We start from the raw sequence: 26,239 nt of genomic DNA on the forward strand, positions 1-26,239 counted from the left end.
CACACATGTTGAACTGGTGGGTTGTGCATATCCCTTGTTATGTGCCTCCCCTTCAGTATGAGGGAGTGTTGGCCTGTCCCAAGACACCATATACGCTCGGTCCCATGACCAAGCATGCGCAGAGCAGGGGGGACATGCAGATTCAGCCACTGGTCATCCCAAAGGGTTACCCTTGGAAGTGTTAGAAACGGTCCTCTTTTATATGTGGGGCAATGTGGGGTGACCTGTATCTGCTCTGCCAGAGGCTAGACAATCACTCAGGTGACTGAGAGTCTCTGCTCCCCTCTGAGAAGAAAGCAAGCTCTTATGAAGCCTGATCTCCTATACATTCTTCCTCCTAAAATGGGAAAGAGAAATCAAAGACAAGGAGAAGGATGAAGATGAGGAGGATTAGGACAATGAAGTGCAATGAGAAAACTTCTTTCCTCTCTTGGATCCTGCTGGCCTCAGATGCTAACGGGATGGTCGAGACATAAACTGAAGACATCAGTGTTGAAGCAGCAACTGGGATATCCAGCACTTGAAGGACTACCTCTACAAGGATTAAGTATACCTTAGTTTTACCAGACCACTGAGCTGATTAACAGCTATCCTAGGGCTGGCCCGAAGGATTAGATTCATTTAACGTGGCTAAGAACCAATTGGTTACTTAGCAACGGGACCTACAGTTTATTGTGGAATCTGAACCACATTATAGCGAAAAATGAATTTCTATCACCAGAAATAAATTCCTCTAACTCTTCATTAGCCGGCCGGAGAGTCAAACTTGGGCCTAACAAGTGCAATGCCACAACTCTACCGACTGGCCCAAGAAAGAGCTATACCACCACTACAAGAGGATCCCCCTCCTTCACAGTAACTGCAGATACAGCAGGGAGGCAGCAAAGGAAAAAGCTCCTTCTTCTCTTCAGCCAGGTTATCCAAAAAGGCAGCTAAGGATGGACTATGAGATGTTTCATGCAGGATATACCTTTCACAGGTACTCCAAAAAAAGCCATTTCCTTAGTACAGTACTTACAACATGAGCGTCAATTAAGGAAGAGGGCAAGGCTGGTGCTTGGTTGAGGCTTGGCCCAACAGCAGCATCATCCTCTGGGAAGAATAGGTGGCAGGACTCTAACACTACCGCCAGTGGAGAATGGAGAGAGAAAGGAACTAGAACTCAGGGGGTCACCGGGGTACATATCCACCCCATAATGAGGCTGGCAAGTGCCTTTTGTCCTTCCTCCTACCACCAACTTATCCCAATGAGGAGAGACCCAGTCAACAAACTCCAAGCAAGGGTAAGAACAGGTGCATGCCTTTCCCTAAAAATAGAACAGTACCTATGGGGACCATCCGTCACTGGAGAAATGAAGTGCCCTAAAGGATGCCCACATCACTCGCAATGTAGCTGTTCAAGTTTTTTCCATTCAAAATGATATTTTAATGATAAAATAAAGTTTGTTCATACTTACCTGGCAGATATATATATAGTTGTATTCTCTGATAGTCGACAGAATTTCAAAACACGACACACGTGGTGGGAGATCAGGTGGTTAGTACCCATTCCCGCGCTGGAAGGCGGTATCAGAACCATTCCCATTTTCTATTCAGATTTTCTAGTGCCACTGTCTCCTGAGGGGGTGGGCGGGCACTATGAATATATATATCTGCCAGGTAAGTATGAACAAACTTTATTTTATCATTAAAATATCATTTTGCTCATGAGACTTACCTGTCAGATATATATATAGCTGAATACCACCATTGGAGTGGTACAGACAGAATAGGATTTAGGAAACACAATACATGTAGGTGATTGACACCTTGGTTCCTTACCTGTTAGCATAGCTGACTTCGTGATTACTGTCACCCAAGTCCGCTTCTGCTTTACTAGAGTCTCCAGCAAGGTAGTGACCTGTATAGCTGGTGAGTTCTAGATGATCTGTCAACGGGGCGTGACCACGATGTGACTGACCATATTGACCATACAATGAGGGCAAAGCAGTAAAAACAACCACCTGACCAAGCCTAACTAAGTTAGGATAGCAAAACTAAAGCTAAAAGAGGAAGTCACCTCTGGTCATTCAACAACCATAAAACACTTCTAACCATTTTCTATAGGATAGGATGTGTGTCCTCCCTGCCCCAGGATTGTATCTGGTGAACGTATGGTCCTAGCGAGCAGCAGTTCTCATGTCGTCTTCACATCTCTCAGGTAGTGTGAAGCCCAACACAGAGTTGCTACGCTAAAATGTGGCACCCAGAATGTTACTGAGTGTCATATTCTTCGAAAAGCCACTGAAGTTGCAACCGCCCTCACCTCGTGAGCATTGACTTTCAGAAGTTTAAAATCAGAGTCTTGACAGCATAAATGGGCTTCTCTAATCGTGTTCCTCAGGAAGAACGCCAGTGCATTCTTCGACATAGGTAAGTCCGGTCTCTTCACTGAACACCAGAGATTGTCGAGGGGCCTCGACTTTCCTTTCGTTTGTCCAAGTAGACCTTGAGAGCCCTGACGGGGCACAGGACTCTCAGGCTCTTGACCCAGAATCTCAGCTATACCCCAATTTCAAGCTCTTGGGCGAGAAGGAAGGATTAGGCGGTTTCGTTTTTGCTAAAAAGTAGGACTTAAGTACAAACTACGTTATGCCCTTTAAAGCCTATATGCTTACGAAAGGAAGGCTTGAAGTTCGCTAACCCTCTTTCGCATCGCTAGAGCGGTTAGAAAATAGCCTTCTGGTAATGTTCCTCAATATCAGAATGGAGAGGCTCGAAAAGGACTGGACATCAGGAACCGTAACACCACATCTAAGTTCCAAGAAGGAGTCCTTTGCTGAGGCACCTTCGTGGTTTCAATGACTTTAATAGATCGTGAAGGTCTTTGTTGTTAGTCAGGTCAGGTTTCTATGCCTAAAAACGGCTGATAGCATACTCCTATATCCCTTGATAGTCGTGGACGCTAGTTTGACTTCTCCTCAGAAACAAGAGGAAGTCGGCTATCTGACTCACAGAGGTCGTGGTAGAGGAAATGCCCTTCTTCCTACACCATCTCCTGAACACGGTCCACTTCGTTGAGTACAAATTACTGGAAGAGAATCTTCCGGCTCGCTCTGGCCAGCTTTCGATAGTCTGAATGCAGTCAGACTCAGAGCGGGAGGTTTTGTGGTACCTCTCGAAGTGGGGCTGTCTGAGTAGATCGACTCTCGCGGGCAGTGTTCTCGGAAGTCCACTAGGAAGGACAAGACCTCTGTAGAACCACTCCTCGAGAGGCCAAAACGGGGCGATCAACGTCATCCTTGCCCCTTCCGACGACGCAAACTTCCTGATGACTTCTCCGAGGGGATTTTGAGCGGGGGAAAGGCATAAACGTCCATCCCCATCCAATCCCAGAGAAGGCGTCTGCTGAGATCGCTCTGGATCAGTACGGGAGCAGTAAAGAGGAAGCAACTTCGTCTTGGAAGTCGCGAAGAGAGATCCACCAGGGACGTCCCCATAGCCTCCACAGTCCCTGACAAACCTCTTGGTGCAGGGTCCACTCGATGCGTCAAGCAGTTATTTGTTGCGGCTTAGAATCCGCCGCGGACGTTCTCCACCTGCAACGAACTTGTGAGGATCGTAATATTCGGGCCTGTACCTGGCAGGATGTCCTTTTGCTAAAGCGAACGGGGACCGAGAGTGAGTCCTCCCCTGTTTCTTTAGGTAAGCCAGGGCCGTGGTGTTGTCCGGAGTTGATCTGGACTACTCGGTTTGTGACTCGTCCCTCGAAGAAAAGTAGGAGCCCTCTGAATCGCCCCCAATTCTTTGAGATTTATGTGCCAGGTTACTTGTTCCCGTTCGGTGCCCGACACTTCTTCCCCTAGTGTTGCTCCCCATCCCGATGTGGCCCAGCGTCCGGAAAACAACACTAGGTCCCGGGGTTCTGAAGAGTTGAAACGCTTCTGCCAACTTTGAGGATCGAGCCACCACCTTAGGTGATCCTTCACCTTTGGCGAGATCTTCAGAGAGAAACTTCAGATCCTCCTTGTCTGCCCAGTTCTCTGCAGGGAAGGGTGAAGTGGTCTGAGATGTAGTCTCGCCAGAAACAAACTTCTCCAGCGATGAAATGGTCACAGCAGACTCATCCATTCCCTCACGAGCATGTTTCTTTCCAGGAAGGCTGGAAACTTTGTCTAAGCACTGTTGCTGTCTTTCTTGTAGTGGAAAAGCTCGAAAAGCCACTGAATCCCATCTGAATCCCCAGATAAGCGATGGACTGGTCCGGTCAGATGGGACTTTTAAATTCACCAGAAGTCCTAGGGACTTACACGTCAAATCAAACGTCGTGTAAAGTCCTCCAGACACCTCGACATCGCCGAGGCTCGAATAATTGTCGTCCAAATAAGCGAGACTCTTATCCTGCAAAAGGTGAGCCATCTCGCCACATTCCTCATTAACACCGTGAAGACCATAGGGCTGTGCTTGGCCGAAGCAGGCCCTGAATTGATATATATGCGCCGCAGGACAAGCCTCAGGTACTTCCCTTGATAGGATGTATAGGGACGTGAAGTGGGTGTCCTGGAGATCCAGAGAAACCACCAGTCGTCTGGTCTTAAGGCTCTATAACCGACTGGGCGTCTCCATTTTGAAGTTCTCTTTCAGAGCGAAATGGTTCCAACCTGCTGACGTCCAGGACTGGTCTCCATCCGCCTGACTGCTTCAGGACCAGAACAACCTGTTGTAGAAGCCGGGTTGTAAATCTGAGACCTGTTCACAGCTCTCTTCTCGAGCATCTGCTCGAGCAGGTCAGAATCTGCTTCTTCTCCTGCTGATAGGATGGCGACAGATCCTTGGGCTTCGTGCACAGTGAGGTAAGACGAGGAATGGGATCTTGTATCCCTTTTCGATGACTTCGAGGGACCAGTTGTCCGTCCCTCTCTCTCTCCAGGCTCTTGCAAGAAAGAAGCCTGGCTCAACAGAGTGTCTGGAGGTCCACAAAGTCCTTCTTGTCCCTAGGTTTGGAAGGAGGCTCTGCACTCTGGAGGGCCTCTTCCTCGAGGGACGATCTCGAAGAAGCTCCCTCCACGAAAGGGCTTCTGTATCTTGGAAGCCTGCCCAAGGGAAGAAGTCGAAGGGACTGCTGGACGTCTAGAAGACTGGGCCAGGAGGTCTTGAAGTAGCCTTCTCTTACAGAAGTGGCGACAGTATCCCTTGACTAAGGACTGAAAAAAGATGGCTGGAACATCAGGCGGGCAGCAATCTGCCCTCTGTGAAGGAGGGCCGACTTAGCAGTGAAGTTACCAGTATAAGGCTCTCTTCTTTAAAGGCCCGTGCAGAAGTGGACAGCCAGCTCTTCAGGGCCATCCCCTGACAGCCTTGTCCATGCAAGCTAGGACGCTGAATAAGTCTCCCCCAGACTAGTAGGTCAGACTTCGAGCCTGCAAGTCCAGGACTCCCAGGCACCAGTCAGAAGTTGAAAACTTCCATTGTTCTGAAGAGACCTTTCAGATGGTGATCAGTTTCAGACAACGTCCAGGAAACCTTAGTGACGAAGGAGAGGCCTCCTAGGAGCGTCCACAAGGCTGGCGAAGTCCCCTTGGGAAGAAGGAGAACTCTCCAAGCCAACATCCTCTCCCGTCTCGTACCAAATCGCTTTCCCCTCCAATCTTGACAGCAGGGCGAAAAAAAGTCTTGTGGGCCTTCCTGGAGTCCATCCACTCCTGAACTTTCTTAAGGCCCCTCTTCGGTAGAAGCGTGGCCATCTTCACAAAACCTGAAGTCTTCTGCTTGTGACTTTTGATGAGGTTAACTGCGAAGGAGGAGGCGAGGAGCAGAGGTTGAAACTTGTCCCCAAACAAGTCCTTCAGCAAGCGTGTCAAGACCTGGTAATCGGAAGAAACTGATCAAGTCAAGGACTGTTCCTCAACTGCGTTTCGATGCACTTGGCTCTCTTCTTCAACTCGAGCAACCAAGAGATTGGAGAAACTCCGGAGGTCTAAGCCCTTGCAGTCCAACTTCATAAAGGGACTTCTGCTTGGAAAAAAGTCGAGGAGATTCGTGAAAATCTCGGCAAGAAAGCGTCTTGACGAGCGTCTGACTGAGTCGAGCAGCAGGGGCGTCTTGCCGAGCAGCATGAGGCGTCATGTAGCAGCATGAAGCGTCATGGCGAGAAAAGCAGGCGCCAGAACGAGGCGTCAAGCCTGGCAGCATGGAAAGCGTCAGCAAGAGGGAATTGGCGATACCTGCTGAGACCAGTAAAGCGCTGAGCCAAAAGGACTTCTACAGGGTGGCGAAGCATGAAGACGGCGAGCGGGAAGGAGAGTGAGCGGTTTTGGACCTCTTGATCGGCGGTCGGGAATCCCTTCGAGCGACGACACAGATCTGTCTCTTCTGGGCCATTAACAGGAAGCCAACTGCGCTGCATGTCTAGCAAGCTTCAGTAGGAGAAGTCTCCTTCTCAAGAAGGCCTGATTCTGTGAGAAGGCGAGGAGGCGAGGGCGCCTTCTTCCTTCTCACAGGAAGCAACAGCTCCTGGAGCGACTGGAGCGCTGAAAAGCGTCATCGTCGATGACGTCCTGGTCCTCTTCTGCGGCGGGAGGGCGTCCAAAACTCTCGGAGAAAAGGCGAAGGTACCCGCGAGAAAGGGGCGTGAAGCGTCCCTTCTCTAAACTTCTCTTCAAGGTCTCAGAGACGCTTCCGAGAAACTCCACCCGGCGGGGAGGAAGGTCGGAGGCGAAGCAATCCTTGGGATTCGTGCCCGTGCGATCCTTGGCAGCCTGGGAAGGCGTCAACAGGACCTGCGAAGGGACGCCAGATCAGTGTGGGAGTCGTAACCCTCTTGCGGCTTTGACTTGCCTCCCTGAGTCCTGGGAGTCCGGCAGAGGTCCAGGCCTAGAGGCATTATCACGGCCGATCTGATGCCCCCTCCACAACACTAGGGCACAAACACTATCTGCACTTCACAGCACTTTGAAGAGCGAGCATTTTTAGCTTCAGGTTCTGAATGGAAGACATAATAACAGACAGGGCATCTCCTTCCGCAGACACAACCTCGGGCGAGGCAACACCACAGGGTTAGGAATAAGCTACGTCTGGGAGGGTTAGCGAGGTGAAAAAACACTACCTGACTCCTACTCACTGATACACTTCTGGAGGAAGACCTCCTGATCCTATCACATCTAACTTCCTCACATAGGAATCATAAGTCCTCCAACTAGCATCAGGCAAAGACTCACACTCCTTGCATCGATCATTAAACAAAACAAACATGCCCTTTACACCTCGAGCATACAGTGTGAGGATCTACCGAAACTTTCAGTAGCCTCACCTTACAGTCTTGCACACAGCAAACTCTATAACCTAACAGAACTAGATTCAGACATCTTAATCCAAGCAAAAAACAAAGCAAAATCCAAAACAGTCCACAATAAGCGTATGCCTAGCCACAAGTCAAGTCAAAAAACCAAAAGTCAAACAAATACTTAAGTGACAGCCAAGTTTACGAAATCCAAGAGCGAATTACTGAAAACAGGTGTTGACAGTACCGGCGACACAGAAAATCTGAATAGAAAATGGGAATGGTTCCTGATACCCGCCTCCCAGCGGCGGGAATGAGTACTAACCACCTGATCTCCCACTCTGCGTGTGTCCGTAAGTTTGAAATTCTGTCGGACTATCAGAGAATACAGCTATATATATATCTGACAGGTAAGTCTCATGAACAAAATGAAAAGCAAAATCAATAAATACAACAATCCAGTAAAGGAAATCAGTCAAAGTACTCATGCAAATTTCATCGATCTGGAAGAGAGAGGGGCCCAGCGAGATGTCCACTCTTCACAGTGGCTGAAAGAAAAATTACTACTGACATAAGGTAAGCAAAGGGTATTTCCTCACTTACCCCTATAACCACCAGTTAACAAACTTGCTACCAGTTCAATGACCACTCCAGCTTGTGCTGAGGATACTACTATATAAACGGCTCTGGTTTGTATTTCTGTAGGAAAATCAGTTATCTTCCTATTATAGTTTTGAATTTATTACAAAATATGCCTACGATTTTTCTTTTGTCATTTTCTAAAAATCTACAATCTGAATAAAAACCTACAACTCAGGCTTGTAACTACAAAATTCAATTAAACTTTTAGTTTGCAGAGTAACTATTAATGTCAAATTTAGTGTTACAAAAAATATTTCAGGCTGCAAATTTTTATATACCGTATATGCTGGAGTATGAGGCGACCTTTTAACCTTGAAAAATCTCCCCCAAAGTGGAAGTTGAAATACCTATGCCAGTATAAAAGCAAACCTGCCAGGATTTTTCATGATCGGCTAACCCCTGAAGTGTTGATAGTTGTGTCAATAGTTAACTACCATCACAACTATTAACAATGTAAACAAAACAACTGTAATAATAAACAAAACAACTGTAATAACAGTAAAAACCATAGATAATTCAAGTAAACCACTAGCCACAATTATTGATACTGTAAACAATACAACTGCAACTACCGTAGGTAATTACCATAATTAGACATTAGGATGAGCGAGCTCTCACTTTGTTACTAGCTTTATCCAGAGTACCATTATTATAAGGCAATAATATTAGACAATTTTGTTATTGATACTTATTATACAATGCCCTTTTAAAACTGATAAATAATTTGAAGCTGCCAAAAACGTAAATCGGGGTAGTCTAACTTTCTTGTTTACGAAACATAGCCGTGTTCGTAGTTCCCAGTCGTGTTTGACTTACATACCTCTAACCTACATTTTTACATGAAAAAATGGGGGGTCGTCTTATATACCGAGTCGCCTTATATGCCAGCATATACGGTATATTAATTATGAAAAATATTGTCAGTTTTTAAAATGTAAATTACATAAACTAAAGAGGCTGAATTTTGGGGTTTTCTTAAGCAAGAATTTGGGTATTAGCTGAATCATGAAAAGTGAAAATTTGACTACATGGTAGGTCATAGTAGCAACCTACATTATACTGTAATGGGACCTGACTGTGTCAGCAGGCTGCTGAGCGTTTCATTATTCCTAACACAAAGTTCAATTACCCAGCTACTCACCTATCTCTGTTGATGACTTGAGATTCATACTGAATGTATATACATTAAATCAAAATCTTTTAAAGACTGCAAACAAACAGTTCAAAAACAAATGAAGGGCAACATCCCTTAGCAACCAGCAAAAGAAAAGGGAGAGCAAAAGCTTTAGGATAATACAACAAAGCCTCACCTCCTGGTAATAAGTTTCTGCTTCAATCTTCATCTCATTTAGAGCTGTAGCTTTAGCTGAAGCTTGAAGCTTTGCCAATTCAGCCTCCTTATCCTTCAAAGTTGCTTCCAGGCGCGATACCCTTAGCTTCAAGCTGGACACCAGAGAAGCTCCCTTATCTGTTAGCTTTCTCCGAGCCTCGTCATTCTGCAGTTAGTTAACACCAAAACCCACACACAATCAAAGTCTGACATTATGATTTCTGAATACTAATTTTAAAGCTACCATTACCAAACACTAATTTAATGCTGTCACTGCCAAAGCAAACACAATTTAAAGAGAATGCCTCACTTATGGAAAGAAATAAAAATCATAAAAATTAATAAATATTCAAGACAAGTTCAAGACTTATTAATACAGCAATTCACAAACATCAAAAGGCAACAGGTAGTGATACTACAACCTCAAAAAAGCTAAACCATAATGTCAAGCTCTGTTCCTCAGATATTCAAAATTCTTACTTGTCATATTTAACTTATTATTTTTGTATTATTTGTGTTAATGTACAATCTAAAAACAGCGCTCTGTTTGGCTTCATGTTAATTACATGCAAATAAAGTTACAAAGGAAAGGAAACTTATTCTGATTAATATACAGTACATCAATGATGCATTTCCAAAGCTTTCAACTTTTAAATCTTTATATTTATTACCGTAGTATGATGTATATTAAAACTGAGATATAAGTGAGGCATGGAAAGTTATGAAAATGACATTTAATGCAAAGACACAATGACATATTCCAAACAATCAGACATCACTAGCTTATAAATGCATTATTCCCAAGCCCATTTCTCAAAAATGTATATACAGTACACTTAATCTTTAATGATGTGTTCATGGATATAAATGGATAAGGGTATGATTGAATTTCACTGAGCAAATATTGTACAAGACAAAACTGGTCTTTCTAAATGTTAACAAACCTCAAACTATACTAAATGCTGAAAATCTAATTAACTATGAAATGTTGATAACCTTCTACGCTGAACAGCAAAGGGCCACATATTAATTAAATTTTACACATTTCTTTTACAAATTAATTCTGAACCATAAAATCATTTAAAACCAACTTCTTGTGGTATTGGGCATCTATCACTGCAAGAAGGAATATTGGCCTTATTATGACTTAATCTACAACCCCATGTTACCTAAAATACTATCTGTTATAAGAGGAAATTTACATTATTAACTGGAGTCTACTTATCAGTTTTACTAGAAAAGTTGCACTCACATTTTATTATAATTTGTAACAGACAATTTTTATTACAGTCCTTGCTACTCTGAACTGTATCTTTTGTGTATTGAGCAAAGGATGTTAGGGAAAGGATAAAACACAGTCCTCAACATTATAAATTAAAGTCATACTACATTTTTCCCTAAAGCACAATGTACTATAGATAAGGCACAAACATTAGCTTCAAAAAGTAAAACTGGAACACCTAAAACAAAACTGTTTTACCAAACATATCATGCTATTATACTTTCCACTTGGCAATACAGTTACTTTAGATATTTCTAACCTTTGCAGGATCCATCAGTTGTTCTATCTGTCGATCGCGTCGAATCAAGTCTTCTTCTAGACGTCGATTTCGAGTTTTTAAACCGGAATGCTCTTCACGTAATTCACCCAAATTACGCCGGAGCTCTAAAATTTCTTGATACTGCTCCTCCTACAGACAGAAAAATAACATGAAAAATTATAAACTAACAAAATACAATACAGACTGCACTGCATAGTAAAATATTGAAAGCTGAATATATAGGCAGAGGTTCTCAAGTTCTATATATTAACATTAAAAACCGTTCCCTTCTTGGACTGTTCACAAGCCAATCCCAAAAGCCATGCACACACATTTAGTACGAGATTTTTCCTCACACAAACCAAGTTTTTGTGACAACAGGGAAAATATATATACAAATTTGAAACTGTAACTAAATATCAGAAAACCATCAACAGGTATAAGTCTCACTGGAAAGAAACGTAAAATAACAAGAGCACATAGTATGGAATATATCTATGCCAACCCAGACAAGAGTCCTATTAATTTCTGTTGTTCTCTTTAATAATTTTCTATTTCCTTTTGAAGAGATTGAGGGCAAAACCTCCTCATAAAAAACTGTCTGCGCTTCATAAATACCAACCAAACACTTAACATTTGGAGGGACACCAAACACTTAACATTTGGAGGGATCACACAAAACGAGTGTTTAACCCAGATTTATCAAAATCTTTTCTTTGTTACTGAATGTCCTGTTAATGCATATGCACACACACACACATCAAAACAGCATCCATCTAAATTTGCTGGCAGGAATGATTACCAACAAAGAACTGTTATAATGTGAAAAGCATATAACCTTTTCGGACACAGAAATAAAATATTACATGTACAAATACTGTTTTACCTTCAAAGGTAAATTTAACAATTTATTCAGGCTAAAGTTGTTTGACATTTGGCCATTGAAAATACCAGGCCAGTATATTAGCATCACCCAATAACAGATTACAGCTCATGGATTTTACTACCTAGTGAATGGTGTTTGTTTTAAATCAAAAGATATATAAAAAATAAAGCCTGAATTAGGTACTATATACTAGTGTACGAATGAGACAAGCTGGGGTTGGATGCTATTTACCAGTTAATAAAAAGGTCCAACTAACAGTGTATACAGTATCTTTACATTTTTCTATTATATTGTACTCTTTAATGCCTTTTGTCTAAAACATCCAATATGATCACTATACCATTTATTTTATGCATACACTGTGATTTTGCTGAAATGATCTGGGTTTCCTTTGTATTTCGGACATAAAAAACTGTCCATCCTCAGCAACTCCTATGTACAAATGCATATTTTAGAATTGCTTACTGCCATCTAATGTTAGCCTGTACTAGAGCTCTTATATTATTTTTCACTTGGAGTCATGTGCAATCAGATGTGTTCAAATTGCGCTTTTTAAACTGATACAGATTACCGTACATAACTACCATACTTATTCTCTTAACAGTTTACCTGTTGTATTAAAAATTAATTATTAAAATTTGGAGTTAGCAAATGCTTACCCAAGGTTAAAAAAAAACTGCAGCCAAACATCACTGGTCTATGGACATTCATTATCCAAGATTTCCTTGATGTAGGATTCTGTTGTACTTTCTTCCCAAGAAAAAATATTACACTAAAAATTCATAAAATTATACATCTTATCACCACAATCAAAGCCACTTACTTAAACCATATACTGCACACTGAAAAATAGCAGACCTACCTGAGACTTGTAGGTGGGCTTGCCAGCACTAATCCTTGTATTACCTGGACGACCGCAATGTATTTCTGTTCGTGTGACAAGGGGCTTCACGCCACCAATGTCAATATCTGAAATTATTGAAAATTTTGTAAATAGTACCCAGAAACTCATGATGAGAAAACACTACCTTCCACACCTTAGCAACATTAATCATCATCAAACCCATAGAATATGATACTTATTTAATTCTGAGAATTATCACACATGAATATCTAAAGTTTCAGTATTCTTATATTTTATATAAAAATTACAGTATATTAAGAGTTTCAATTTCGCTCACCCAACTTAGGAAGAAAAACAGCAACAAAAGAAACCTATGAATGCCTTATTTACCTAGTGGTAAAAGCTATTTGTGCGACAATGTATGAAGGTTTGTATTGCCATGTAGTGCAGTCGTTAAATGCAATGGTCATTAAGGGTGAGAAGGAGATACTCAAGCATTAGGCTGGCTGATTCATCATGAATACCAAAATAGGTTTAATATTTTTGTGCATGCACAAACCAATTTAACAAATAAAGTATCTCACTCATATCAATTTCCCCAATTTAGCTAAGTTACTAACTTTTCCAAGTTACTTATGAAATAGACAAAGTGTACCACACTCACAGATAATGTCCGTGACCTCAGAGCATTTACAGATTCACTGGAAGACTTGCCTTTTACTTAGTCTCTATAATCAGCTTCCTCATTGTCATCAATCAAATACAATATGCCTTTCAAGCATCTCTCCAGCAGTCATTCGTGAGAGAAAATGCTGGATTAAAATCATTTTTCATCAAATGACAGAAAACACATATCCATAATGAATCCTTCCATTCAAAACATAATCACCTAACAGAATCATCACCAGCGAAGCTAAGAAAGTACAACTTCAACTACAAATCATCTCAGTTTTTCAGTATCAGTAAACATATTTCAAATGCCATTAAGTAATACTAACATTATCAATGTTAGACAGCAGCTTGTTTTGTCTGACCACCGATTACCCTGCCGATATTCATAACTGCCTGATCAATGCCGAGACTTTCATCAACTAATAACCTTAAAAAAATTTACACTGTTGGGAAATGTTCCAAGTTTAAAAGATTCAGTTCCATCTCATATGGCTTTCAAACATCTTGCCAATACAGTTTATATCACAGTCACTGTTGCTCTTATTTAAAATGAACAACACAACAGCTGTAATATCACTCACAGTAGTTACCACGTTTTTATTACCCTCCTAACCTCTGTGCTATTTATAATTCCCTCCTATTACATTTATAAAGACTGCCCAACATGAATCTGAAACAAATCTGTCCGAGGACTTTCAAGTCCAAGGTGAATATTCTATACAAGCTTTAAGAACTGATTGATAAAACTATGCAAAAAAAATCCCTGAGTGCCAGGCCTTAAATGTGCTGAAACCTCTGAAGAACAACAAAAGGTGACAACAGCTGTGACACATATAAAGTAACATTACTGCTCTTCTGCAGTGTAATTCGTCTTCCAGAAACCAATGGGAACATTTGATCTCAACTTTTCAGCTTTTCCTACAACATATCTGTTACAACTTGGCTAGTTTAGTCAGCTGGAAGATACATCCCTTATCAGTGTTACAAATACTGCAACTGTTATGCAATTGTTATGCAAATGGCTGCAACTACTCACATTGAATGCGATGAAAAGTGAAAGCTCTTATTTGACCCAGCTAAACCATCTAATAAATATGGCCACGTTACTTAATTACAAAATCTGTAATAATTTATTCAGAGGAGTAAACATAATGCAATATACTGTATATAACAGTATACTTTTTTCAGAAAACACATTACGCCAGAGTAACAGAAGTGATAAAGAGGCTGAACAATGTCGTCATCACAAAACTAAATGCATAAAAATATACTAATAGTCAACCCAACAAAAGGGTAAAAATCCAATTAGAAAATACGAAAAGCTGAATAAGAATCTTTATAAAAGATATTCCCAATCTAGAAGGCTAATGAAAATTAAGACATAATTAATATAATAAAAAATAGGAAAATGAAACCACTGAGTCACATTTCTACTTTCATACAGTTCACTTGCTCACAATTTGTTTTCAGATGAGGTATAAATTATAACAAAATACGGCTGAAATAGTGAACAGCTAACCAGAAACAGACCAACAAAAACTGAAGACAGAGCCTAACTACCAACTGCATCCCACAAAAAAACTTCTCTGAACTAACATGCACCCAAATACAAAATTCATACTAAATATATTTAAAACTCTATAGATAATTTCTGAGTTTTTGCTACATAAAACAATGGTTTGTTACTGGTGCATTCATACTTTAGCAAATAAACCACATATGAACCCCAGTGCAGAACATCATCTTAACCATGGGAAAAGTCAAACAAGCAAAAAACACAATGGTCACTGCTACACTCATACTATAACTGAAGATCAACCACTGTGCAGAAAACTTCCTTAATCAAGGATATCAATGCTCTGTGAGATCTAAGCTGTACAGTACCATTTTTGCCATCCTTTCCATTGATTGCACAACTACCATTAGTAAAGTAACAAGCAATTTTACTAAGAAAGCAATAAAAAACATTGAATTTCTCTTTCTTAAAGGATACATATTCTGAAATATGGAAGAAATGTATCATTTTCCCTAAGGCTTAACTTTTCTTCAAGCACCTAATTTTCTTCTCAAGAATACAATATAGTTAAAAAGATTTAAAAATACCTGCAACATACTTGAGTACTTTATGTATACATCATTATCATGGTATGGCTTAGACAGACCAGAGTGAGATGTCTAGTCTCAAAAGAGTTACGAAAATCCTTTCTTAAATAAAGTGTACAAACCAAAGAAGGAAAATGTTCAAGAACTTTGGAAGCTAGGTGAAAAGACCAAATGGAATGAATGACAAGTAAAAGGAAGGAAGTTATGCAGCTGAGGCCCAAAGGATACTGGTAAAAGTGATTAGGAAACATTCATTTCATTATACTGTACGTAATTATGAGTTCCGTACAATGGACTTCTAACTTTTACTTAAACCATACTATAGATAAATGCTGGGCACTAAATATTATGCATACATTATACCAGTAAAAAATTATTAATACAACAAAATCTAAAACAGAATTACTTTTCCATAAAATGCATAATACTACCATACAGGCAAAAATACAACAGTAAAGTGGTGGAAACGTAAGTTCCTGCAGGAAACCTAACAAACAGTAATAGGAAGATTAAAACCACTCTGTGAACTGTCATTAATCTTTAAATTCCAAAAATCAAAATCTGAGCACTGAACTGCAAAAACAACAAAGACAAAAATGTATTTATGCATAAGTAATGTAATACAATGAATGTGGCATAAAGTATTGATGAAGTGCACATTTAAATAAAATAAAATTATTCTTTACACCTCATTCAAAATTATCACCTGGAATACCCAGTTTTCCGCATAAAGGGCGCAACTTTTAGTGTTCCAAGTACAACACACTAGATGGTACTAGGGATTCTCTGCAATGTCCCTTTGGGCTCAGCTGCACTGCTTTCTGCCATGTACTCTTCATCAATTCCCCATGGACTCTTCCTACTTACCTCTCCAACTTTAAATTTACCTTTTTCAATTTTCATTTTTCTATTAAAAAAAAATCCTTTGGGCAAGCCCTGTGACTCCTACAATGGGACTCAGTGGTTATGTTAAACTACAGTACTTACATTAACAATTATTCACAAATATATTTCTAAGATTTTTCAGCTACATGAATTTAGTAAAATGTAAAATTATAAAAGCAAGGCAGCCCAAAAATGTATGTAAAACATTAATATTTTTGGAATAATTCCTAATTGTTATAGACACTCAATGTCCTGCATATTTTTATAGTTCATCACCAACTTATTCAAATTAAAGGAAAACAATGTTCCATCAATCCACACAAAACCCAGAAACGAGCTAGCAAATAATAAAACTGTAATTTATAAAGAGAATACACACATAAACCTACTTGTTTCTTACATCTGTTATATATTCTATTTTGTTCATCCCAATCAAAACAATCTGTTTCTTAGGCAGTAAAGTTGATCTAAATACAGTACTCTACAATAACAAAAAACAAATAACATCTTTAATAAAGCAGACCTCAAGTTATACTATATAAAAGTGTAGGGTGCTGTGCAAGTTCAAGTGTAGAAACATAAAACTTTTATAATAGAAATGCAGTGCACTGTATAAACAAAACAGCACAGCAGACTATGACAAAAAAATTGCTACGCTCTAAAACCAAACGTGAACTACTCCATGAGCATACAATTACTATACCAGTTGGGTTTAACCCCTGTGCATGAACCATGCAAAAAGTGCAAAATATCAATTTGAGAAAGATGAGTCCAAATGACTCCTTACTTTTTGCATCCCTCATTGTTCTAGCACTCTGACTGTCCTGTTTTACAAAAAGTGGTGGAGGTCGAGAAACGACGTTCATCACAGCTGACTTAATTCCATTTTTTCTGTTAACTGTTAGAGATAAAACCAACTTGTAACCAAAACAGATATTACATAAGACTTTCAATACTGTACACATAGTTAAAATCTAATACATTTGAAAACCCAATTTCCAAAGAACACACTTTAAACAGAGATGCCAAATTCAAATTTAAATTCATATATTCCACTTACTAACCAGTTATTTGTAACATCATAACATCATACCTAACATAAATGTAATGTTTTACATGGACTGAGATCTTAAAGCAGACACTTCCATATGCGTAATATCATCTAGACTAACCTTATAGTAAAATAACATCACACAATCATAAAAACTAATATCACATTACAACACATTTATATAAACCACCAAGCAACTATTACTCAAGACTTTCATATTATCATGCAACCCCAAAAATCTGTCTTGTGAGAACTTTAAATTACAGTAAGAATGTTAACACAACATGCTTGATTTTTAAAAATTCTGAAATTTAAGACAAATCTCAGATATCCTAACACACAACCCATTACCCAGCAAAGACCTGCATCTGCTGGTAAAATAAAACAATCCATAACTGAAGTATTGTAAATGCAAAATGGGAAATAAATCATGACACAGGTTTCTATCACCCACAGCTGTCCCTTCCATCATGCAAGAATGCGATCCAGACACAAGCTTTTCAGAATTACTTGAGAGGCGATCAAAGAAATGGTTCATGTAAGATATAGCTAATTGCTTCAAAATTATACATGAGGCTGACAAGGTAACCCAACTGTCTACAAGGACAAGAAAAGTGTTAGACTTTGAAAAGATGGTGTGTAAGGCGGTGGTACCTTTGATATCAATTAATTTGTCCATAACACAGACTACCTTAAAAAGAACGGAGATGGATTTAAAGAATCAAGGGCTTGCATTAAACACTTGCAAAACACTACAGCTACAACTAAAAAGCTTATACTGTGTGTGCTCCCATAAGTACTGAGCTTCACCAAAAAATGCGATGAGATGGGGTAAGAAGAGATTGGTCAAAAGAGTAATAAAGATGGAAATAGCATGATGTAATCCTGTAAATCTGATATAACATTACTGATAATGATCGCAAAGGGGTCTGGGGGATCATCAGTGTTTCAAGGTACAGTCAACCCCCGGTATTCGCCAGGGATGTGTACCACTATCCCCTGTGAATATCAAATCCGCATATACATAAAATCCCTCTAAAAATACTTATAACTGCCTATTTTGATAGTTCAAAACACAAAAAAGCCCTCTAAAAATGCTTATACCTGACAATTTTAATACTTTTATCACAAAAAGGGCATTTAGTCATGAAAATGATATGAAAATAGAGTAATCTGTGAATATTTCTCTATGAACAATACTGCGAACAGGCAAATTTTCCACAAATAATGTGTATATGTTCCACAGAGAAATCCATGAATAGGTGAAGCAGTGAATCCAGAACAGTGAATAGGCGGGGGTCCACTGTATCTTCTACATCAAGAAATTAGGAAGGAAAGGCCGAAACAAAAAAAATTAATTCATCAGCCTAGCATGAGGGTCATTTTTAAGTTGCCTTTTACTTTCATGGGTTAGACATTGAATGAGTTATCTCCACTCTCCTGTGTACTTTCTGTCTGAAATCCCATCAAGTCAAGGTCCTCATTACTTTCCTTTTCCAAGATTTCTGGGGCTATCCTGCAAGTCTCTGTCCAACTACTTTTCTCATTAACTATTCTCATAACATATCCAAACCATCCAAACCATCTCCATCACTGAGGTCTCTAGTCTATTTTCTGGATGCTGAACACAGAACCCCTCTATCAATTGCTCATTATGACAATCTTCCCACTACAATCTGGCCATGTCTTTCAACATTTTTCAAAGGAACCTTTTCAAAATCACCTCTATTTTCTATGTAAATTACCATATTTCCACTGCCAGTATTACAGGTATTATGTATGCATCATAAGCCTATACTCCCTCTGTTAATATTTTAATTTGCTAGTAGTATGGTTATCTCTCTTCCCATTTCACTGAGGCGCCTGTTACTCTTTTTTTCTTAATAACTCTCAATTCCTACCTCAGTTCAATGCATCTTCACAGGAATAGAAATGTTCTACCATCCCTAAGATATACCCATCTGCATACAGCAGCTTCAGACCTCTTTTTTCTTAATATGACAAATTTTGAAAATAATTTGTATTTTTCCTAACATACAAACCCAAAGTCTTTACATAGGAATTACCTTCAGCGTGAGCTGGAGCAGGCTATTCTACAAAACAAGGTTGTTCGGTAGTTGAACTACCAGTGGGAGGGGCGAGGGGTACCCTCACCACCTCCCTTTGCTGAGTTGCACAACCATTGGCCTTCTAGCCCAGGAAACAGAATGAGGGGTGGCTAGAGGTGCCCTTCTTCAGTGTCATCTTCACCTCATCCCAAAGAAGGAGGTCCTTCAGCAAGCCAGGAACGGATGGACCAGAAGGTTAGTGAGAGGTGGAGGAGACTTGAAGGGAAATAAATAGCCCACCCAAAGGACATTTACAACCCAGGTCTCCGCTCCACATCGCTGCCCAGTTGCCCAATGGCTCAACAGGCAAAGCCCCCCACCAGTGGCAGCATTTGGAGAGGAACGCCGCCCCTAGTGTCCTCCCCCCTCTTCTTCCCCCTACCTCCTCTACCTGGCTGGGCAGAGGATTGAAAGGACTACTGATTCGCACCCTTCCTGACGGGGGCAGAAGAGGGCTAGGTGTTCCCATGAGGGACCTTAGGATTCAGGGGTTTCCTAGGTCCCGTAGTGGAAGGGCCAGCTGTAGTGGATTGCGAAGGCCCAGAGGTCTTTACCACTGCACAGTACATGAGACAGTCATTATCATCTGCTCTTCCACAATCCACTGCGGCATCCACTTACTCTCTGCCAAAGAGAGAAGTGGGACCCAGCAACGGTCCATTCCTCAAGGTCAAGACCAACTCTGGACCAACAAACTTACAAACTTGGGAGAGAACTGCATCTCTCCTTTTCATGAGAAGGAGATACCTTCCGCATGGAGCTGCTCCAACGACAGACCTGGACCAAGAGAACTAAGTCCAGGTCAACCTGTGCTGTCAGAACTGACCTCTCCAAGAACCTATAGAATTTCTTCTGATGAGGGAGAGGTGGAGGAAGTACCTGGCCCGAAGTGAGTTCTCCCTCCCAGAGACCAGAGTTCACCTGAGCCCAGGACCAACTCACAAGATTCAACCATGGCAACTCTATGGAAGGTGGGGATTCCTTGCGGGATCTGACCAGTGCTTCTGGGCCCAAAGGAACAACCTCATCCGTCGCCAAAGTCTCTTCCCCTAGATTGTTGTACTGACGAATCAGTTTAACAATCTCAAAGTAAGACCTCTGCAGCCCGGGGGAGTTCACACCCTTCGGAAGGGGACCTTCCGGCCCTTCCAAGTCGTGATCTTCCTGAGTTGTTCTCTCTGCAGGTGGGAGACCCTCATCAGAACCCCCATGACCTCTCTCTGACGCCAAAGCATAAGTCCGAACCAGGGGTGTACAAATGGCTACGATGGGAACCAAATTCCCAATCATCAACCCAAGCCCTGTCTGCTTCATGGCTACCAGAATATCCCCAGGAGGTTGAAGGAACAGGCGAGAGGGGCCTAGCACCCTTCCCGAACCTACTGGAGGCCGAAGTCCCAGCAGGAAAGGATGGCCGTGAACAATTGTCAACCCACAGTGATAACTGATGCACAGGTCTGGGAGAGCTCCTGTTACGCGAGCGTGAACGGGGTTTGTCCCTGGATAGAGCACACGCTCCCGTGAATATGCCCGGAAGCTATCCCGAGAAGAGTAGGCCCATTCACGCGAATGAGAGCGGGACCTGCACCTGGGAGAGCAATTGCGCACCATCGGGCGGGAGTGTGGGCTGCCCCAACGATGTTCTGGAATCTTCTCCGAGGCCAAGGCCTCACTGCACGAAAAAGATTGAGTGGGGGACCTCCTCCATCCTTCTTTGGGCATGCAGACTCTGTAACGACATTGATCTACGGACCTGACCTCCAACCCAACCGTGCTTGCAGTTCGCAGGAGTACGTCGGTTGTCAAGTTATTGCAGGTGGGAGCAGCGCCTGCATGCTATACACTCACTCTCTCTCTGTCAGCCACGTCCTGGTCCAGAGACCATGTGGATGAGTTTCCAGGACAAATCCTTGGTGCCCCGTGCAGCAAGTTCTTTACCAGACAAAGGAGATGTTCGTTGTCTGGAAACGGTGCCTTGGAAGTCGGTAAACATGGGGGAACCACGTACATGGACTTGGCTCATGGAAGCCGCACCGGTGGCTGGTCCAAGCACGCGCTGCTTCCACACCTCGGGTGTCCATGGAGACCTGAGATGCAGTTTCCCTGTCCAGGGAGAAGGGAACACTGCAGAGAGATCCCAATGCTTGTTCTGTGGAAGAAGACATACCATGAGAGGGCCACCAGGCCTTCTTAAGGTCGAGAGCAGCAACCTTTTCCTTCCTCACGTCTGTCTGCACAATGGGACCCTAGGAAGAAGGGGAGGAGGCGAAGTCGGGGTGATGATGACAACGATGATGACGACGAAGGCGAACAAGGTCTCTTCTTCAATGTCTTCTTGTGGTTATGCTTGCACCTCCTCAACAACTCGTCCAGGAGATCCTTGGCATCGGGAGACATCGGAGGGGGCTTAGAAGCTGACAGAACCAGGTGAATGAGAGACAGAGCTGTGACCATAGTGGAAGTTCCACTGAACCCTGTGACTGAAACCGTAGTTCCAGTCACCAAAGCAGCCGAGACAGGAGGTAAATTAGAAGCACTAAGGTGTGCGATCAAGCCCCACACTGATAGCTCTCCTGAAAGACCAAAGGAGGGCCAGAGGTCTCTAAGTTCCTGGAATGTTTCTCCAATCTCTCCCTTTGCCCAGGGGAAGATTGCTCTCCCCCTAACCAAATGGAAGAAGCCCTCAAGCAATCGTGACCAGCCTCCGCCCTCCCCCATGAAGCACTAGTTGAAGAAGCAACAGGGGAACACGGGGGAGTGACCTCTCCCCTAGAAGAGGTAGCAGCAATGGGGAGTCGCATGGGAAGTGACAGGGAGCTACCCGGTATCCTCAGAGGAGAATACCCTTCAAGTATGGACAGGCAGCTCTCCTGGATTTCCTCTTTCCAGCAAACTGCATCCACTGCTCCAGAGACCAATTACGACACTCCATACAAGTATCAGTAATGGAGCAGACACATCTGCAACATTTAGTGCGAACAGTGTGCAGGTCAACATCAATGGATGAAAGGAAGCAACTGCAACGTCGCTTCCCTATACCAGGGCACAGATGGGGTAAAGGCTTAGACGATTCTTGGGTCTGCTCTGCAAGAACCAAGAAAACAAGAACAGATATACCAATGTACCAGTATAACAAAGCACAACACAACAGGGAAAATCCATGATGGAGTGCAGAGAACAGCCGGCACACATCGAGCAGAGGAAGGCGATGAAATGCGTCCACATAAGGCAATTGGTTGCACAACTCAGCGAAAGGAGTGGTGAGGGTACTCCTCTCCCCTCCCACCAGTAGTTCAACTACCGAACAACCTTGTTTTGTAGAATAACCTGCTCTCGCTCGCACTGAAAGTAATTCCTATGTAATGACCCATGGTTTATATTCGTTTAGGAATAATTACAAATTCATAAATTCAGAGTTTTCTGGAAATTTTTCATACATTCAGATAAGGTAAACATTTTACACAGCCAACAAAATCTATCAGTACAATACAGTACAAACAATTATGAAAGAACATTAGCCATACTGAAGGGGATCAACTATACAAACTACCACCCAAATGACGTAACCATACCAAAGTCCTTTATGGTTCTGCCATAAAATTGGGAATTAAGGATAACTTGTATTTTTCCCACATATACAAACCTAGAATCTTATGTATGGCTACACCTTTGCCAGCAGTTAATCTGCTTGTTGGAGCTTGGTAACAAGGTAATTAGCTTTAGCAGGTAGGTGAAGGGTGGGGAAGCCACCATAGAGCCAAAGAACATGAGATCTGGAGCCTATATGAGCCTTATGTGGAAAACAAAGATGGAAGCCCATGTAAGTTCGGTTCCTTTCCTTGAAGCCTAAACCAAAATCCCACCAAAACTGGGGTTGATACAGCTCCAAACATAATGAGCTAAAGCAAGTGGGATCCAGGATTTCTCCTTTGGTTAAAAAAAAAAAAAAAAAAAAAAAGACTTGAATACAATGCTCACAGGGTCAGAACGGGAAGGGCCAAGCTCACCTTCCAGTAGCTGGGTACCTAAACAGAGAAGTAGTAGGCACCCCATCTGACAGAAACACCAGGGAAGTAGCATCAAGCACAAAGTTCTACTCATTCTATGCCTGATTTCCAAGAAAGTACAAGGTGAAAAACCAAAATAACCATGACAGATCATATAACTGTAATTAAACTGATGTAGTAGAGTGGATAATTATTAGAGTACGTACTGTAAAATGAAGTCTGTCACACAACCAGCATCCACATCCATAGAGGCCAACAACCGTATACACACTGAGAGGGAGGAAGTAGCATTAACTCACCTGCACATGGCCAGAGAGGGGCTGGTGGGGAGCCAATTCACTTGGGGCAAGAAGCAGGAGTGAAGGTTAATGCAATCCCAGAGCTGCTGTGTTCCAACAGGGAAGTGTCACAAACCAACCCACAGTTGGCACATGCATGATCCAAGGATTAAATAAATGCTGAGTGAGTAGACAAAACTGTCTCAACCAAGTGTACTTCCAGGGAGCACAGGAGGAAACGTTAACTGCACACAATGAGCCACAGTGTCTCCAGAGAATGCATGTGCCAATTAAGAAGGTTGTATTAGCTCTTCCCTGTGTACCCAAAAGAAGCCCCTACCAAGTTGTCTGTGCATGCATGGTCCAGACTCTTCACACACCAAACAAACAGGTTACTCATACCCCTCCCTGTATGTCTCCCTCCAGGCACAAGGGGGGAGGGGCCGTCCTGAGCAATCATGTGCACTTGGCCCCAATACCAAACACATGCAGAGCGAGTATGTGACAGACAACCCCCACTTCCCTCTGATAAGAGAGAACAGTCAAGTGGAAAATTACAGGACTTCTTTGAAGAGGCCTACAAGGAAGAAAGAAAACACTAGGAGGAGGAGGAGGAGGAGGAGGAGGAGGAGGAGGAGGAGGAGGAGGAGGAGGAGGAGGAGGAGGAGGAGGAGGAGGAGGAGGAGGAGGAGGAGGAGGAGGAGGAGGAGGGAGGAGGAGGAGGAGGAGGAGGGAGGAGGAGGAGGAGGAGGAGGAGGAGGAGGAGGAGGCACTCAACAAGGTGTTGGAAGGACAACAACTGAGTGTCTTCCCTCCTCACTCAGGTCTTGCTTTCCTCCTCTGAGAAGACTGCAGCAGTTGATATCCTAGGGCATTTTCCATGGGAAGGAAGATGTTGCGCTCCTGACAATTGCGGCAACAGCAGGCAACACTGAATGGGTTACTGCAATAGCAAACTTCAGAGTTGACATCGTAAGAGTAAGTGTATGATTCCCCATTTCCCACTATACCCACATCTCGCCCAGGAGGAGATGTACCTGGATAAGAAGGGAGGACTTAGGCAGCAAGGAGAAAGAGGTAGGCTAACACTGATGGCATCCTCTTCTACAGAGCACATCCCTACAACAGTAGAATCTCTCCTACAACAGTAACAGTGATGAAACTGAAAGAAAAATAATTTAAGTGGGGATCCACTAGAAAAAAAAAAGGAAATGAAGCTTCTACTCCTTCATACCTCTGAAAAAAATTTTTTCTCAAAAACAAAACACTCAAACAAAATACATAAGTTCAAGTTAGCAGTCACATGACAACAACCACTGAAAAAATCATTAGTGACAAAAGGTGAGTGAGAGATAACCCCACACTCACCCCCATTACCACCATATAATGGCTTTGTTCCTAAAGCACAGTTTTGTGCTTCCTAAGGTTAACCAAAGAAAACTTCAGCAACCATCAGAAACTACAAACTGAATCATCAGTTGTCGCAGGGGTCACACTCACACAAACATCCATGATCACCATCCTGAAAGATGGACTAGGCATACAAAGAACCCCCTATGCTCCAAACACCGCTCTAGCACCAGCCAGAACCAGGAGAATCCATAAAGGTATCAGTCCTTCAGGGACCAAGAGGACAAATGGGCAAGAGCTCATGCCCAGCAAAGGAAAAGAACAAGAAAGGAAGGGTAGCTAAAATGTATGCACAGCTTCAGCCCTTCAACCAAGACCCTCTCCAAACATCTCATCATTCTCCCTCTCCAAACATCTCATCATTCTCCATAGACAAAGAGCAAGATTGAGCTGCTGGGTGATAGACAATTTGGACTGCAGTCAGTCTCAGTCCTTGAATGATCAGGCAACACAAAAAGAATCACCTGAACCTTCCAGAAAGTTTTGTTTAATTTTGGTCTTGAATTCTCGAGACTAACCTTCAGCCTCTCCTGGAGCTTCTTTTCCAGGAGGGGGTTAAAGACCAAAGTCCTTTCTACAAGAGCAAGGAAGGATCACAGGATATCCAGAAGGATTAGCCCATGGAGGCAACCCCAATGGCCCCAACCTCTTTAGCCGTCTGACAACATCAATGAAAGGATAGACTACAAGGACAGGAATGGTAGCCCTAAGCACTCCTATGGAGAAGTTCACACTAGCAAAGCCCCCCTGAGGAACAAAGTGTGTGACTCCCGTAAAAAGATAATGTTCCTCTAGCATATAAACCTAAAGTCTTGTTCTAAAGACAAATTAATATTCTATGCAGTAAACCTGTAGACTTTATACAAAACACTGGCAAAGGAAAAAGGTTGCTACAGCAAGCGAAACACAAAAAGGAAATTTAATTGTTGAAAGGCAATTTAATTATTCAAGTATCCATGACATACAAAACAACCAAAAACACAATAATATGACCATATTACATTCTGTTGTTCTAAACAAAAATATATAAGAATGTAAAGACAAAGTTCCAAAAACCAAATCAAGTTACATTACAGCAGCAGCAGAGAATTCTCAACTCATCATCGGCCAGAGAAAAAGCAGTGCTGACAATCAGGGGAGTGAATGCTTCCTCAACTCCTTACCTACCTGCCAATAGTTAACTACTTTGTTACCAAGCTTCGACAATCACACAGCTGTCTACAA

At 42.1% G+C, this 26,239-nt stretch overlaps 1 protein-coding gene across 21 annotated transcripts in view; it reads right to left on the reverse strand.

Moving 5' to 3' along the window:
- LOC136837769 (IQ domain-containing protein E-like) overlaps positions 1 to 26,239 on the reverse strand; it is a 143,427-nt gene that overhangs the window by 106,294 nt on the left and 10,894 nt on the right. For 15 of the 21 annotated variants that reach the window (XM_067102867.1, XM_067103294.1, XM_067103273.1 and 12 more), the window contains 4 exons: positions 16,949 to 17,059; positions 12,520 to 12,626; positions 10,772 to 10,921; positions 9,211 to 9,396 (listed from right to left, as the gene is read on the reverse strand). In XM_067102867.1, coding sequence (XP_066958968.1) covers positions 9,211 to 9,396; positions 10,772 to 10,921; positions 12,520 to 12,626; positions 16,949 to 17,059 — 554 coding nt within the window. The remainder of the gene's footprint in view (positions 1 to 9,210; positions 9,397 to 10,771; positions 10,922 to 12,519; positions 12,627 to 16,948; positions 17,060 to 26,239) is intronic. The other 6 variants (XM_067103267.1, XM_067103139.1, XM_067103085.1 and 3 more) reach the window with 3 other exon arrangements.

The sequence above is a fragment of the Macrobrachium rosenbergii genome, chromosome 1 (genome assembly GCF_040412425.1).
Source record: "Macrobrachium rosenbergii isolate ZJJX-2024 chromosome 1, ASM4041242v1, whole genome shotgun sequence".
Taxonomy (NCBI): domain Eukaryota; kingdom Metazoa; phylum Arthropoda; class Malacostraca; order Decapoda; family Palaemonidae; genus Macrobrachium; species Macrobrachium rosenbergii.